At 31.4% G+C, this 16,575-nt stretch overlaps 1 protein-coding gene across 1 annotated transcript; it reads right to left on the bottom strand.

Annotated features, from left to right (window-relative positions):
• Window positions 1-4,153: 4,153 nt before the first annotated feature.
• On the bottom strand, window positions 4,154-14,736 carry LOC117919134 (T-complex protein 1 subunit gamma). Its single transcript, XM_034836229.1, has 13 exons — window positions 14,554-14,736; window positions 14,180-14,241; window positions 10,156-10,228; window positions 8,997-9,064; window positions 8,765-8,834; window positions 8,378-8,446; window positions 8,219-8,290; window positions 7,256-7,329; window positions 5,828-6,490; window positions 5,614-5,739; window positions 5,360-5,464; window positions 5,153-5,227; window positions 4,154-4,566 (listed from the first exon to the last, which is right to left on the bottom strand). The coding sequence occupies exons 1-13, from the start codon at window positions 14,576-14,578 to the stop codon at window positions 4,375-4,377; spliced, it is 1,674 nt and encodes a 557-aa protein (XP_034692120.1). The 5' UTR covers window positions 14,579-14,736; the 3' UTR covers window positions 4,154-4,374.
• Window positions 14,737-16,575: the final 1,839 nt, after the last annotated feature.

Below are 16,575 nucleotides of genomic sequence, written 5' to 3'. Positions count from 1 at the left end.
AATAAATGAAATAAAACTCCGTAGCTCGCATGGGTCATGACATGGGGGGTCATACATAGAGTTTGAGTTTGATGGGTGTTTTGGTGTTTAAGGAATAAATGATGACGGTGGACCAGGATACAGCCACCTCCATGAGGTGTTAATAATTGAGGAAAGAGTGGAGTGGGAGACAAGAGGGTGTTAGAGATAGTGGCTAGAATCCAGGAGGGTAGGAAATTGGGATCTTTTACTGTGGATCCAAGTAGTAACAACCAACGACCCCCCATTATTAGATCAAAATTCAACGTGGAAGGTTTCTCTTGTTCCAATGGAGGCGGGTTGGATTCCCATTTCACGGGCCCGAGCGCAGTCACTGAACAAGCCCTTGAAAATGAAAATCTCTCTTTCTTTAGTCGGAAAGAAATAGAATCTTTTTATTGTACCTTAAAACAGTGAGTTTCACATCATTGAATCATTGATGTGTGGAACTTTTGGGAGATGTGTTGTCATAAAGATACAGTACAATGGTCCCCTCTTCCACTCATTCGACCCTGATGAACCTCCAGTCGCAGTCACCAAGTCAAGTCTCTGCAAAGTGCACGATGTTGTGTGAAGGGTAAAACATTCAACGGGAATGTAAGAGATCAATTGGGTGTAAGGATTTTGAAGGAGACATCATCTCGGGTAGTAAGAGTAAAACAATTGACCTTCTAAAGTATATATAAATTCACCTTCGAGTAAGAAAAACCCCATAAATTGTGTCATGATGATATTGTACGGTGCACATTAGACAATGGTACACTATGGTTATGGTTGGCCCACATAGATTTTAGTAATAAAGGCATTAACACTTATCGTATTTATTGAATGTGAAATATTTCTTTGTGTAGGGTTATTTTTGGTTGTGTATTTTGAATAAAGTGGTCAACACCATTCTTCAAAATTTAATAAAGAAGAATGCACAAGAAATCCGAATCTAACCACTATTTTTGTTTTAATTAAATGCAAGCCTTTGAGAAATCTAAAAACGTGTCTTGGAATATTATTAATATATTTTTAGTTACTTGAATTGTTTGATTGGGAAAGGTTGATGGTTGAATTGGAGATTAAGTTTGTTATTTTAGAATTATGAGTTATTTATGAAGTTGATAAAAAAAGACAATTGTAAAATTTTCTTATCCAAAGACCACCATGAAAACAAATCATGGTTTTCATCCTACTTTTTATTTATATTGATATTATTTTTATATATAAAATGAATTGCATCATTATATTCTTTGTAAGAACTAATAAAATGACAATAATTAAATATTGCTGGAAATTTTGATGATAGCGAATTAAAAAATTCGAGTATTTGATATGATTATCAAATTTTGAACCATTGAATAAAGATAATAAAAAGAAATTGGACCACGACTTTGACACTTGGTATTGTTTAGTCAATCTTTCCTTTTGAGCACGCAGCCCTCCCAAGAGGGTAAAATGGAAAAATGAGAAAAGGATAGGGCTCACGGCTCACGAGCAACACCTGAGAAGACAGCTGGTGGTACCGCCTTCTGGTATTGCCCGGATGTGGTGTCATAATTCACGTCAGACAAAATATGTGGTAGTTGAGAAGCCAAGCCAAGGTTGATCAGTGAGTAGATATGGAAAAATAACATCAATCAACACATCCTAAAAGTCGCTTCAAATAATAATAATAATTATGAAAATTTAAATTTATTATTTTAGATAAAGAATACTTGGATGAGTTATCTACGTGATACAATGATATGGAGATAATGTCATCATTGAAACTCTCATCACTCCATAAAATATCAAATATCTAAATAAATTTTTATTTTATTAGCAATTATATAACATACATAATTTAAATAATTATGTAGTTATTCATAAATTAATAATTACATGATTAAACATAAAAAATCTAAATCCAAATGTATAAAACATCTCAAAATGAAATAGAAGATAGCCTACTACTAAAAAAATATTTTAAAAAAATTAGAATTTATTTTATATATTTTGGGATTTAAATAAATTTAACTATATAAACATTAAATAAAATTTAAAATAAAAATGAACAAATATTTTATACAATTCATTTAGTATCCATACTTTTCTAATTTTTTATTAAATCTATTTTTTCAAAGCAAATTATCTTGAGATGCTTATGACATATTCATATAACTACTTTGACAATTTTTACCATTTTTTTTTAAACCTAATTGTTATATTAAAGGGAAAATAGGATAAAAGGAAAAGACAACAAATAATGATAATTTATAATAAAAATATAAAGGATGGTTAAATATATAACTACTTGGATAATTTTTACCATTTTTTAATCGGACTATTATTAATTTAAGAGGAAAAGATAACAAATAATGATAATTTAAAAGGAAGGAAAGGATAAAAATAATGAAACATATAAGAAATTTAGAATTAAATGAAAAGATAAAATATATTAAGAGAAAAAAATAAAGAAAAAATGCAAGTCTATCTATATAATAGAAATAACATTAATATATATATATATATATATATATATATATATATATATATATATATATATATAGTAATTATAATTTAACATACTAATACAATAATCATTCAACAATAGAGAACAAAAGATGTCAGCCTTTTTTTTTTTTAATTATATTTATGAAGGAAATATTCAAACTTACAAACGAAAAATACAAGGGAAGCTTTTCTTGCATAAAGAAAGAAAGACACATCAGTTACTAAGTATTTGAAAAAAGAATATAAATAATGGTCAAATAAGGGAAAAAAAAGGAATGAACTAAGTTTTTAATTTTTTTTTTAAGGTTTTTTATTATTTTTATGAGAAATATAAAATAAATTGATAATAATTCCTTAGGAAAATGAAATGAGTGGATGGGTTTTTTTTTTATTTGAATGTCAATGAGGAATAAAGTGAAAAAGGGAATTGAATGAGAAATGAATGATATGAATCGAAAAAGTCCAAAGATGAGGGAATGAATGGGTATGAGCATTGTATAAACAAAATGAATGAATGAATATAAATGGTTATGCATGAAAAGTTATGATGAATGAAACAATATGAAAAAGACTCTTTTTTTTTTTTAATGAAAAATATAAAATAAATAGATAATGATTTTCAATATTTATTTTGGTAAATAAGTATTCAAAACAATTTAAATTGATATAATAATAAATACTTTGAATTAATATAATAGTGAATGTATGATATATACATGATACATAAACAATTTATTAAATTTTTTTAATGAAAAACTTATATCGTCTTTAAATATTAATTTAAAAAAAAATTGAAATTAACTATTACAACAATAATATATTATTATTATAGGAATTGAATTCACATTAAAAAAAAATTCAAGTTTGAAATTTGGATTTGTTTTTAATTCAAAACAATTATTTCTTTATTTATTTGATTTTTTTATTGAATAAATTAAGAATTAGAACTTAAAATATGATAAGTTTTTTTTTTTTAAAAAAGAGAATTATAATCTAAATCAAGGTTTTTTTTTATTAAGAAATTTCGGAAATAATATTTAACTATCCATGTATTAACATAATTTTAATTAAATTATAATAAATTTTTATAAGTTATCCAGAAATATTATCTAAAAATAATGATGGATGCAACTCTACATAAATGATAAGGTCATTTTAGAAAGAAAAAAAAAGTTAGGCTTTTATATATAATATAGATAATGTAGAAAAAATGTTATATATAAGAGTTTTTTCTTTTAATATTTTTGTATAATAAGTAAATACAAAATAAAAATAAACTTATAAATAAGCTAGAAACACTATTAAGCATCATTTCTTTAAGATACAATACATCTAACCTTTTATATTCAATATATTTAGATCATAGCTCATCATTTTACTATCATTTTTATAGTAAATGTGTTCACAAATTCTTTATGAGAGTGAGCATTACAAATTTCATGAAATAATAAAACAATTTCAATATATCTATTATCACTTAATTTATTATTTTTTCAACCTTTTCCAATATATTTCTACGATTCATTTTTATCTCACTAATAACTTTTCTCAAAATTTTCATTCAATAAACAATATGTCCGTAATTTTTGATATTTTAAACCTTTATCGAATGACCAAAAAAAAAAAAAGGAAGAAGAAACAAGAAACCAAGATGTTGGATCAAAAACTAATAAGAAAGAGAGACCCTCAAATCCCATTTCAACCATTAAACCAACAAAAGTCTAGCTAATAATTCAGAACAGCACCAAAATTTGAAAAAAATAAAATAAAATAAAAAGTCCCACAATCAACAGCTCACTGAAACTCATATATAGCCCATAAAAACAAAACCTGCAATTTTGTCAAATAATGCCGCCTATCATATAGTTGATGTCATCACTCGGGAAGTATTTGCTCGTTGTCTGCATCTCCTTCTTCCTCGATCTTGGGCTTCGATGGTGCTTGCCCTGCTCCAGGAGCCTGCTTTTTCTTGATCCCGCTCACTATGTCATCGATCCTAAGCAGCATGCAAGCAGCTTCAATGGCTGTCTTAAAGGTCTGTGCCTTTACATTGTAAGCATCCCAAATCTGTCCATACATTGGTTCAGGGATTACTAGCCAACTCACAGTTTGTTATTCAATCACAACTATACCACTAACTTTTAAGGGAAATCAAAGAATGAGATCAGAAGTAAGAATGTATCACACATAAATAGGTAAACATCATATTTTCATTCCATAAATATACATTATGGGCCACTTTTGAAACAAATATTCAAAATAATTCATCTTTTATTATTATCATTCTTTCAAATTTGCTGCAAGTCATATTTTAAAACTATGGTCTTAGTATAAATTTAGAAACCGCATCTTAAAATTATAACTTTAGTACACATTGGGAAACTGCATTATGAAATTGCAATTTCTAATTTCTATGAAGTTGTATTTTGTAAAGGTGGTTTCAAACCAATTTAAAGAACAAAAAAAACCCAGAATTCCAATAACTATGTAGAACGTATTCACAAAACTATGCAAAATGAACTTGGGCTCTACACACTTCATTTAAAAAATGAAATCTGGAATAATCTAGAAATTCTCAGTATGGTACTGTTGAACTATTATTTATTTAAAAAATTCCACAAAGAGAGAAAGCAAAAGATGATTAAGCTCTTACCTTGCGCTCTTTCATATCAGTGATTGCACCCGTGTTCCCATCTATGCCCATCCATGCATTTTCACCATTTGCATGCTTTTATTAAAATTTGAGAGCAATGAAGAGAGAGATCAGCGTTCAGGAGGAAATGAATTCATTATTAATATTCAAACAAAAAAGAAAAAGGAATTAGTTATGGGAAGAAGAATAGAAATTTTTTTTTTTTACCTTTCCTTGGAGTGCAGTCATGGTCCGTATCACATTAACCCCACAATTCTGTGCCAATGTCCGTGGTATAGCCTCAAAAGCCACAGCAGCAGCTTCATAAGGCCACTGAATCAACAATGAAAATGGTTATTGAAAGAAATTAGTGGAGCTGCAGCCAAACTCCATTCAACTTTATTTTTTATATTATTGAATCTTTAAATTCCTAGACTGTTACTCAAACATGACTGAACTGATTCGTGTTTAAAATGGTTCACCTTTTCAATCCCTTCAATAGATGAACTCTTCTGCTTCAGGGTAGCAGATACAGTTAACTCTGTTGCACCACCTCCCGGAACTAGTTTAGGATTCTTGATTATGTTTCTAGCTACACACATGGCATCCTGTCATGCAGACATGCTTCAGAAAACAAAATTTCATTCTTGTTTGAAAATTTGAGTCCTAAATAAAAATAAAAAGAAAAAAAAATACCTGCAAATTTCTTTCCACTTCATTCAAAAGATCTTTACTGGGACCTCTCAACAGCACAGTACATGCTTTTGGGTCCTTGCAATCAACAATGAAAGCAAAGAACTCATCCCCAATTTTCTTAACCTCAAATAGTCCAGCCCCAGTGCCAACATCAGATTCCTGCAATTCATCAGGTCTGTTCACGATAACAGCACCACATGCCTTTGCAATTCTATTATTGTCTGTCTTCCTCAACCTCCTTATCGCACTGACCCCAGCCTTGCTCAGATAATGACATGCAAGGTCGCTAAGGCCTTTTTCTGTGATCACCAAGTCTGGTTTGAACTTCAATAGCTGCATGCAGATACTCTCAATATATTCTTCTTCCATTTTTAATAGGACTCCCCAGTCTTCTTCTTTAACCAATTCAGCATTTGTTTGATTCTCGCCCTTCTTGTACTCAAGGGGACAATCAAGAAGAATGATTCGTGGGTTGACAATCTTTCTTCTCATTTTTCCAGGGGCAATTACGTCTTTGTTGATCATAACTCCTTTAAGAACCTTCGAATCTTCTAATTGGCCACCAGGGACCTTCTCAACCTTAATGTACTTCTTAATGTCAACTTCTCGTAACCCTTGGCCAAGGTCCACACCAACTGTCGTGGTGGCATCTATTGCCAAGTCCTGAAATTTAACCAAAGTGATATCCCAAAGCATAAAGCTTAATTAACCATGTAAAATGAGAATTGCAATGAGGTATTAGAAATTTCTGATGAGTAAGGCTCCAAATCCCCAAATTCTGCATTTTTTTCTTACGTCCTTTCTACTTTTCAAAGCATGAAGAAAAAGGAACAAAAAAAGGAGAGAGAGAGAGAGAACAAAGAGAAAACAGAGAAGAAAGATTCAGACTGGCATCAATTTGAGTGTATTAAGGAAATGATTTCATGAACTACCCACTTATGACAAAAGGGGAGACAAAGGAGGAAAAGGAAAACATGAAAATAATATTGTGGTTTGAATTCAAAGAGAGGGAAAACATTGCACAACTAATATGCAATATTACTTCCATTATCTCCAAACCAGAAATGGTCTTTAAAAAGTGCGAAACTTAGATATATATTAAATTCAAACATTAAATCTAAGTTAATAAACAAACAAATAGGAAAAAATAAAAAAGCAAAATAACAAGCTTTAGTTCCATGGGTAAACTTAGTTTCTATGCTCAAGGTATAGGGGGTACATTCAGAATTTTAGTGGTTGACCATGGGTGGGAGGTCTGTGTTTTAAGGCAACGTTTACAATATAGGATCAAGCTTTTATTCCCTTTGTTGAAGCCTCAAAGATCAAGATCATAGGGAAGTTTCTGTCAAAATGGGAAAATTTAGAATCAAAGAGAACAAATGTCATTGACACATCCATAAAATGTAACTTAATGTTACATATACTTACAGCAATTAGATCCCCAAATTGACCAGTGAACTTTGTGCCTATGCAACTCTTCACCAACCCCAACACCGTTGAACCTGCCACATAGATCCATACATCACTTGCATGCCAGGGAAATCAAACTAACTTTTAAATAATGATTTTGTATGCCTTATTCCATAAAAAAAAAAGGATATTTCTTTGTTTCTATAGAAGGTTTACCAAAAAATGATATCTAATGGAGGAGAAGGAAGAAGAGAGCCAGGTTGGGGGGCCATGTCAGGGTATTTGTTTAACGAGACAAATCCTAGGCACAAGGATTGGAAACTCCAAAATCTTAGTTCTGAACACCAAGGACTTGCTTGGATTCTAAGATTGGTAAATCCAGAATATGACTGAAAAAATTCTTTAATGTTATGCATGGAAGTAAGGCTCCACAAAGGTCAAATGTTTTTAGACTCCCCATCAGTCAATTTTTTGCTTCTTATACCAAAAAGACAGTCCCACTCTAATGTAAAAAAACCTATGAGTATCAGTCAGTCAATTTTCTCCTGTATCTTTTCCTCTATTAACAAGATGCTTTTCCAAACTCAATTTCAAAAGCTAGATCACTAACCACACCATAAACAGTACACGATTCAATTCATTCCTCACCAGAAAAAAAAAAAAGGCTATATAAAATGAATGAAATTGAAAAAATGTAAACAATAAAACCACTGGTTAACAAAAATCAATAATATAACATAATAAAACAAAATATAAGTATTGAATAAATATATTTACATGCAAAAGGTTTCACAAGCAAGATAGATACACTTCCAAAAAAATTTGGGCCTAAACTCCTGAATAGTTGAAACCACGAAGTTATTTTAACAGCCGTATGCATGTGTGCATATGTTTGTGTGTGTGTGTGTGAAAGAGAGGGAGATTAGCATGTCAAACGTAACACTGAATGTAGAAGAGAGGACATGTAGTCCAGGAACTCACGGTCCTTCACATCTATGGACATTGCAATTTTGTCAAGCACAGCAATAGCATCCTCCAGAGCTTTATTGTATGCTACACAACAAATAAAGTTTCCATAATCAAAAGAGAAGTTTAATTTAACAACTGAGAGAGTTGTGTCACAATCAATTTCTAGAATACCTCGGCAAATGACCGTGGGATGATAACTCTTATCAATGAAAGCTTCAGCAACATGGAGCATCTCACCAGCTTCAAAAAATATCATTAAAAAAAGAATAAATGGAAGAAATAGTACTAATTTATTTATATTTGACTATATGATAATAAAGCTACTCAACTCAAGCAATGGCAAATAAGTGAGTTCCTTACACAATTAAGGAAACACACAACTTGTATTCAAAAACATATTTAAGGGTTGTAAGAGAAGGTAAGCCTATGAATCAGTTACTTTGAATTATCTGTAACAATCACTTGTTCAAAAAGTGTCATCAAAATCAATAACAAGAATAACCATGTAGATGACCATTTTATCCTAAAATGATGTCTACATATATGCTCAGAACATACCAAGAACAATGACAGATGTTGTTCCATCTCCTACTTCCTCATCTTGTGTGCGGCTTAGCTCAATCATTGACTGTCACCACTCAAAAAGAACACATGTTAGAGGAGTAGAAAACATATAGGCAATCACATAACAAGAGCAGTAACCAAATAACCTAAAAGCAAATAAAAGAGTACAATTAAAAAAAGATGTCATATTAAGAACCAGCGGGGCACAGAAAGAAAGAGATCATACCTTTGCTGCAGGGTGTGCAAGATCTAATTCCCGGAGAATAGCATTTCCATCATTAGTCACTACAATTCCTGTCAGCAACCAGAAAAAAGAGATCTCAATGGTCAGATAAAGATACAGATAATGGCATCCAAAAAAGGTCAGCACAGAAACAGATAATGACAACGGCTGGACAAAAGCACAAAATCTCAGTCAGGAGGAAACTGAACAAATCTATGATGAAAAAGCAATATGGAAAACATTAAGCTTTGCTTTATAGTCACACCTTTCTTATATTATAAAATCATTTACAATGTAAGACATTTTGGAAGCTAGAGCATTTTCTAGCATTTCCAAGTGTTTGTATGTAGGCCCAAAAAGAGTTTGGGAACTGATATTTACATATTTTTCCTCTCTCAATTGTTTGGACACCCACAAACTTAAATAGGAATTTCTTTCTTATGTGAAAATAACAAGGTACTGATTTTGGGAACACAATCATATTAAAGCATGATTTCAAAAAAAATTGAGGGGAAAACACATGGATCTTGGTAAAAGCACAATCAATTTGAATTCCAGCCAAAGAAGCTGGTTGCGAGCTAAAATTCCTGAATGCATAGAGAAGTTTGGAAGTTTTAGAAAGAAAAATGGCTGACTGTTTTATTTTATTTTGATAAAAAACACACTAGATCTTTCTATTAATTAATTAGATAGAGAAGGACGAGACATCCTTACACAACATACCTCACCGTTCTGAATTTTTATAGATTTAGCTAAGATTTTAATGTAAATTTAAAAACAGTAGGAACATTAACTGAACAACTAAAAGAAATTAGTAAATTGTTGCACAATTTGATGTGGCTCTGAAACTTAAACAGATATTAATTTGAGGGGAAAAAATGCAGATATTTGCTAGCTGCCAGTTGGGGAAAAAACAAATTCACATATTAGTTAATTGCTAATTGTAAACAAAGACTGAGAAAAAGAAGTTCAAAGATTGATAAATGCAAGGCAAATCAATTGCAAATACAGGTGCATGCCCGTCCCAAGAAAAGAGATAAATAGGTTGTCCCCAAAAAGTAAAAACAGGGCATGATCTGAGCTACTTTCTTTTTTGTCTAATTGCACTGAAATATCTGATAATTTAGATATAGAATATATATCATCTAAGCAAGATGATCACCTCCACCAGCATCAAGTAGCATCTTCAACATGGATCGTGGACCCAAGGTAGTACGTATTATGTCAGCAACAGCCTGTCAAGCATTTGTAAAAATGTGCAACATTAGTTCATTGAGCAGCACAATTGCACATGCCAACCTACATATTCAAACAGAACCTAGTAACTTTATCAGTCTATCCTGTTACTTGTATCATAACAGAGATTGACGCTCAGAGGATCACATCACAAACTCCATATAATTTACTAATTCAAACAGAAAATTAATGATAATAGAATTTTCGGGATCCTATCTTGAAAGCACTGATAAATAGTTTTTCTGGGTTCTTCACTGAATGTATTTTGTTGGATGGGAGAACTAAGGTCCGGCAAAAGGTTTGCGAAATTCACAATTAACACCACCAAAAATACTACTGTGGAAGTCAATCTTCAAATTTTTATTTTCTAACTAGATTTACTTGGTTCTAGGTTGGTTTATTAACTATATTTACATAGGTTCCCAGTTTACTTTTTTTCTTTTTGTTATTCTTTGTTATTTTTTTGTACAGATTTTCTCCTTGATTGCTCATTGTAATTTAGGAATGTTATAACTGCAAATCTTCCTTCCCTAGACAGTTCCCATTGTATATAAGTGAACTACTGCAATTTCGAGAAGATATAAAAAGGATATAAATGTTTTCCTTCTCCAACTAAGAAGTTTTTTGTTACTATAGATCTCACTTTCTTTGAGGCACAAACCTATTTCACCCAAACTTCTCTTTAGGGGGAGAGCAAGAGTGTGGAAGATCAATTTTGGGATGGCGAGGTGTTACAAAGACTTGTTACTGATCCTGCACCTACATTACAACCATCTTCCACCTTATCAATAGCTGAAATTAACCACCAAAAAACTTTTCAACTAATGATCAGCAGGGTGTTGGGGAAAAGGAAACTGAAAATGAAAAGCCCTGTGAGCTACAAGTATATTCTTGAAGGGATAAATCTAATAAAAATTATCAATCTCTTGGCTCGAATGTAGTGCCTCTGGAGAACACAGGTAACACTGAACCTTGTCCTACTCCATCTGTTATTTCTTCTGAATCTTGCTTTATTGATCCCATTATTTTGGTCTCGGATCTTGATTTACCTATTGCTCTTAGGAAAGGTGTTAGATCTTGTACACAACACCCTTTAAGAAACTTCATTTCTTATCATAGACTAAACCCCTTTTTTAAAACTTCTACAACTAATCTTTCAATTGTATCTATTCCCAAAACCATATAGGAAGCTCTTGTTGTTCAAAAGTGGAGAGAAGATATTTAGGAGGCGATGAGAGCCCTGGATAAAAATGATACTTGGGAGATAGTGACTTCTCCTTATGGAAAGAGAATTGTTGGATGTAAATGAGTGTTTACTGTGAAATACATGATAGATAGACCAATTGAAAGATACAAGGCAAGACTTGTGTCAAAAGGTTTCACACAAAATTATGGAATTAACCATTAGGAGACTTTTGCCCTAGTTGCTAAGATGAATTCAATCAAGGTACTGTTATCTCTTGCAGCAAATCTAGAATGGTCGCTACTTAAGTTGGATATAAAAAATGTATTTCTACCTGGTGAATCAGAAGAAGTGCACATGCCTCCTCCCCCCCTTCCAAAACCTGGTTTTGAATAGATGTATGGAAATGGAAAGGTTTGCAAACTTAAAAAAATTCCTCTATGGCCTCAAGCAATCACCTAGAGCCTAGTTTGAAAGATTCACACGACCTCTTCTCAAATGTGGGGACTGTTAAAGTCAAGGTGACCACACCAGGTTTTTTAAACACTCTAAGAATGGAAAGATATCTATTCTTCTAGTGTATGTAGATGATACCATCTTGACCAGCAACGATATGCATGAGATGGAAAATTTGAAGCAACTTATGGCTAAAGAGTTTGAGGCTAAGAATCTTGGGGCATGAAGGTATTATTTGGGAATCAAGGTTGCAAGGTCACAAAGAGGGATATTTATATCACAAAGGAAGCACGTGATAGGCCTTGTAAAGGAGATTGGCATGATGGGAGGCAAACCAAGTGATACTCCGATTGAGCCAAACCATAGGCTAGGAACTTGTGTTGAAAGCCAATCGGTAAACAAAGATTGGTTGGAAAGCTAATTCATTTATCTCATACCAGGCCTAACATAGCTTTTGTGGTAAAAGTAATTAGCCAATTTAAGCACTCACCAAATGAGGCTGATATGGAGACAGTTTTTAAGATTTTGAGATACTTGTAGGGTGCACTTGGGAAAGAACTTCTACTTTTCAAGAATGATCACCCACGTAGAGGCTTACACAAATGCAGACTAAGCCAGATCCATTGATGACAAGAGGTTGTATTGCACTCTAGTAAGAAGTAATCTAGTGACTTGGAGAAGCAAAAAGTATGCCATTAGAGATAGGTCTAGTGCTGAAGCTGAATTCAGAGCAGTAACACAATAAATTAATTTGCTATGGCTGAGAATTCTTCTAATAGAATTAAGGATGGAAAAAAAAAATTTTATGAGGCTATACTATGACAAGGCGACTATTGATATTGCTCATAACCCAATTCAACATGATAAAATCAAACATGTAGAAATTGATAAAAACTTCATCAAGGAAAAATTAGAGAGTGGTTTAATTTGTATTCTATTTGTGATAACACAAGCGATTAGCGGATATTCACAAAAGACTTATCAAAACAAGCATTTCACTCTCTAGTAAGCAAGGGTATGATATATACCTTTGAATCAACTTAAGGGAGAGTGTGACAAGTCAACCTTCCAAATTTTATTTTCTTACTAGATTTACTTCCTTGATTCTAGGCTGATTGATTGATCATATTTAGATAGGTTCCTAGTTACTTTTTTTTTTTTTATGCTATCTCAACTGATTGTAATTTAAGAATGTTATAATTGTAAATCTTCCTTCCCTAGGTGGTTCCCATTGTAACCTATTGTACAATTTTGAGAAGATATACAAATACATTCAGAATTTGCACAACAACTAGTACTGCTACTAATAATATAAGGAAACTGATATTCAATGACCTTATATACAAAATAAAAATGCATATTGACCTTAGTAAAAATTTAAATTTACTTTATTGTTTTGTAACCAATTTCCATTGTTTCAAATTGACATGTTTGCTGCACTAGTAATTAGATAAGAACATGAAAAAAAAATGTTTACAAAATTCACTACAACAAACCATTAGATGAATTTTCTTAATAATCACTATGGTCAAGTGTATGATAGATGCGATGGAAGTGCACCATAGACTTAGGCAGATATAGAATGCACTTCCAAGTTGGCCCACCTACTTGGTAGGACATTATTCATTCTAGCCGATTTGGCATATCTTTTGGCTATCCCTTTTCCTCTTTTAGTTTTATGGCATGGTAATGCTTTCCCACTCCCCTTGTTATTTTCTAGAATATTTGTTTATTTAAAAAGTTAAAGAATGATGAACCTATTGGACACATTGTCCACGAAACCATTCAAATAAAGATCCCAATAAGGAGAATTAAACCATACCAAATACCAATATCCCTACAACCATAAAGATAAAAGGTGTGATGAATAGCTTGTTACATTGTAAATCCCACCACAAACCCCTCAGAATGGATTTATGACAAATAAATTTGGAACAAAATGGAACAAATGTTTTGAGGTCAGACAAAGATGCATGGAACCGGCAATCATTTAAACAAGTTTCTTCATTCTAAATACAAGTGAATTTGACTCTAGAATCCCTACTTTCACTGCAAAAATGCTTTGAAACTGCTGTTATTGATAGGGTTGGGTCACCCACTCAATACCATGCAAGAACAACCAAAACAGAAGCACAAAGCATGACAACGAGGGAATGCTAAGCACCGAGATGAAAACACACAATGCTTGCTTTTCAAAATGTATTATCTCAAATCTAAAAAAAATAAAAATATAAAAGAGTAATGGAGAAGGAAAAAAAAAAAAAATCAAATCTAAGCTATGATTAAACCACAAAACGAACTTCAATCTCACCTTTGAGGCTTGGATATTAGCATGCTGCACCTTACTTCCAGACTCGCGTTTCAGAGAATCTTCTGCTCATTTTATTTCACAAAAAATCCGCTAATAATCAGTTGAATAGATCACGATGAAAGATGAAAAATGACATAAAATGGTGCATTTCACCGATATATTCGAAATAAATAAAAAATAAAAGCTAATCAAGCCAAGCTCAAGGAACATCCTAGAAATCTCTGATATATGATACGAATGTAAGAAAAGAAGGCATCATTTCGTATATTAGCAAAACCTTCAGAACGTTTGGTTACAGAGAAAACTGAGGGAGAAATAAAAAGAAGCCCAGGCTGAGGCAAGAAAATGAAGAAGGAATCGAACAAGAAACTTACTAAGAACGAGTACTGGTGCCTGCATGATTTTGGATTTTGGTTTCAAGATCCTCAAACCCTAAGATTGATTAATAAATAAATAATAAAACAAAACAGTAAATACAATTGAAATTGAAAAACTAGAAAGGTCTCCTTCTTCTTCACTCCCAAAGCCAAAGGGGTAAAACCCTCAAAGGGTTTTTCTGTAAAAGGGGCTGGGCTATTGTCCTTTTCATTTTCATTTAAGGTTTTTGTCCCTTTTTTTTTCTTTTTTAAAAAAGGATTTATGACAAATTTATCTAATTATAAATCATGCATCATCAAATCTATTGATGCTTTTAATTAATGGTAAGTTTCAAATAAATAAATTAGTTACCTGGAAAATTATATGGTGCCTAAGAAGGAACCATATTTTTAAATATGATATTTGAAATTGAATTTTAACATGTAATTTTTAAACTTCTTTTATGGTTAAAAAAAAAAAAAAAGGAATTACGAGTCCATTCCGTAATTGTTATCTAACTTATAAAATAAGTTTTGTAAACTTTTGATCTACAAACACGTTTTTATAATAATTTTAAGTTGTTTTTAATTTTTTTTAGAATAAGTAATGATTGAAAAAAGAATGAAAAATATTTGTAATTTGTGCTAAATCAATTTTTAACTTTTGTTTTAAGCTAATTTTCTTTTTCATAATTTCTATGACTGATTTTGGGAATTCTTCGTGGGTATAAACCTGCTTAAGAGGTTTCTTTAATTTGGTTTTAGTCTTAAAGAATGATTTAAATCTGGGCTCCACTCTCTTTTGGTCTTTGGGGCTCATTTTCAAGGGACTTCTCCTTACATTTAATGTTAAAACTCTATCCAATTGTTGGTGGAAATGATAAGAAAAAAAAAAGAAAAAAAAAAGCCTTGGGATATTTTGTAGAAAATTTGGCTTGGAGGAGAAGAATCTTAATGATATTAGGAGTCAAGTGTTTCACTTGAAAAGAGATTCTCAAGTAAGTAACAAGTTCATTTTCATTTCATTTCTTGTGTTTATTTTCGTTGTTCTTTTTTTCATTTTATTCATTTTGGATGTTAGATGAGATTTTTTTTCTTTTGTTTAGTTGCTTTTCAAGCTTTATTTGATTTGGTTTTTTTTAGATTTGAAATCCTTGATTTTTTTTTAGTTCTTCTTTTGAGAATTTAATTTTCCCTTTTGTTTTGATGCTTTTTGGAAGCATTTGTATTTGATTTCATGTTTTTTCTTTTGTTTAGTTGCTTTTCAAGCTTTATTTGATTCGTTTTTTTTTTAGATTTGAAATCCTTGACTTTTTTTTTAGTTCTTCTTTTGAGAATTTAATTTTCCCTTTTGTTTTGATGCTTTTTGGAAGCATTTGTATTTGATTTCATGTGCTTGACATTTTGGCAAATTATTTTCCTAAACAAAAAGTTTTTTCTGAGCCATTTTTTCCCCTTTTTTTTTTTCAATTTTTTCAAAACTAGTTGCAAAATCTTATTTTCAAACCCTTTTTGAATGAATTTCAAGCCCCTTTTGATGGCTAATTTCATAGACAAATGCCAAGTCCCTTATCATGAACTTTGGTCTTACTATTATGCTTAAAAAATATAGATAGTTGCTTTTTTTTTTTTTTGAAGTTTTTCTAATGATTTTTAGAGGACCATTTTCAATCCTTGTGAATCCTTTTTCATGGTTATAAGAGGCTTGAGGTTATGGTCATTTTACGGCTAATAATCACTGTCACTAGTTCTTGGCATACAATATTTGGTTTTACATGAAAGCATACACTTCCATGAATGTTTTCATGTGCATTCTAACATTTTTTTTTTGGTCAAATTTGAGTGTAATTTTGGCCTTCCATGTTTCTTATGAATTCAAATTCATGTTCATTTGATGGTTGTATATGAGTAAAAACCTTATAGTTGAAATATGGTCAAGGATTACAATATTAAAAATCAAGATACTATCCATCCTTAAATTTAACATAAATATCGGGAAATATCATAAATATTGACAAAATTTTGAGAAAAATATTAATA

Source organism: Vitis riparia, chromosome 7, assembly GCF_004353265.1.
Source record: "Vitis riparia cultivar Riparia Gloire de Montpellier isolate 1030 chromosome 7, EGFV_Vit.rip_1.0, whole genome shotgun sequence".
Taxonomy (NCBI): Eukaryota; Viridiplantae; Streptophyta; class Magnoliopsida; order Vitales; family Vitaceae; genus Vitis; species Vitis riparia.
This window is presented reverse-complemented; position numbering and strand designations above follow the sequence as displayed.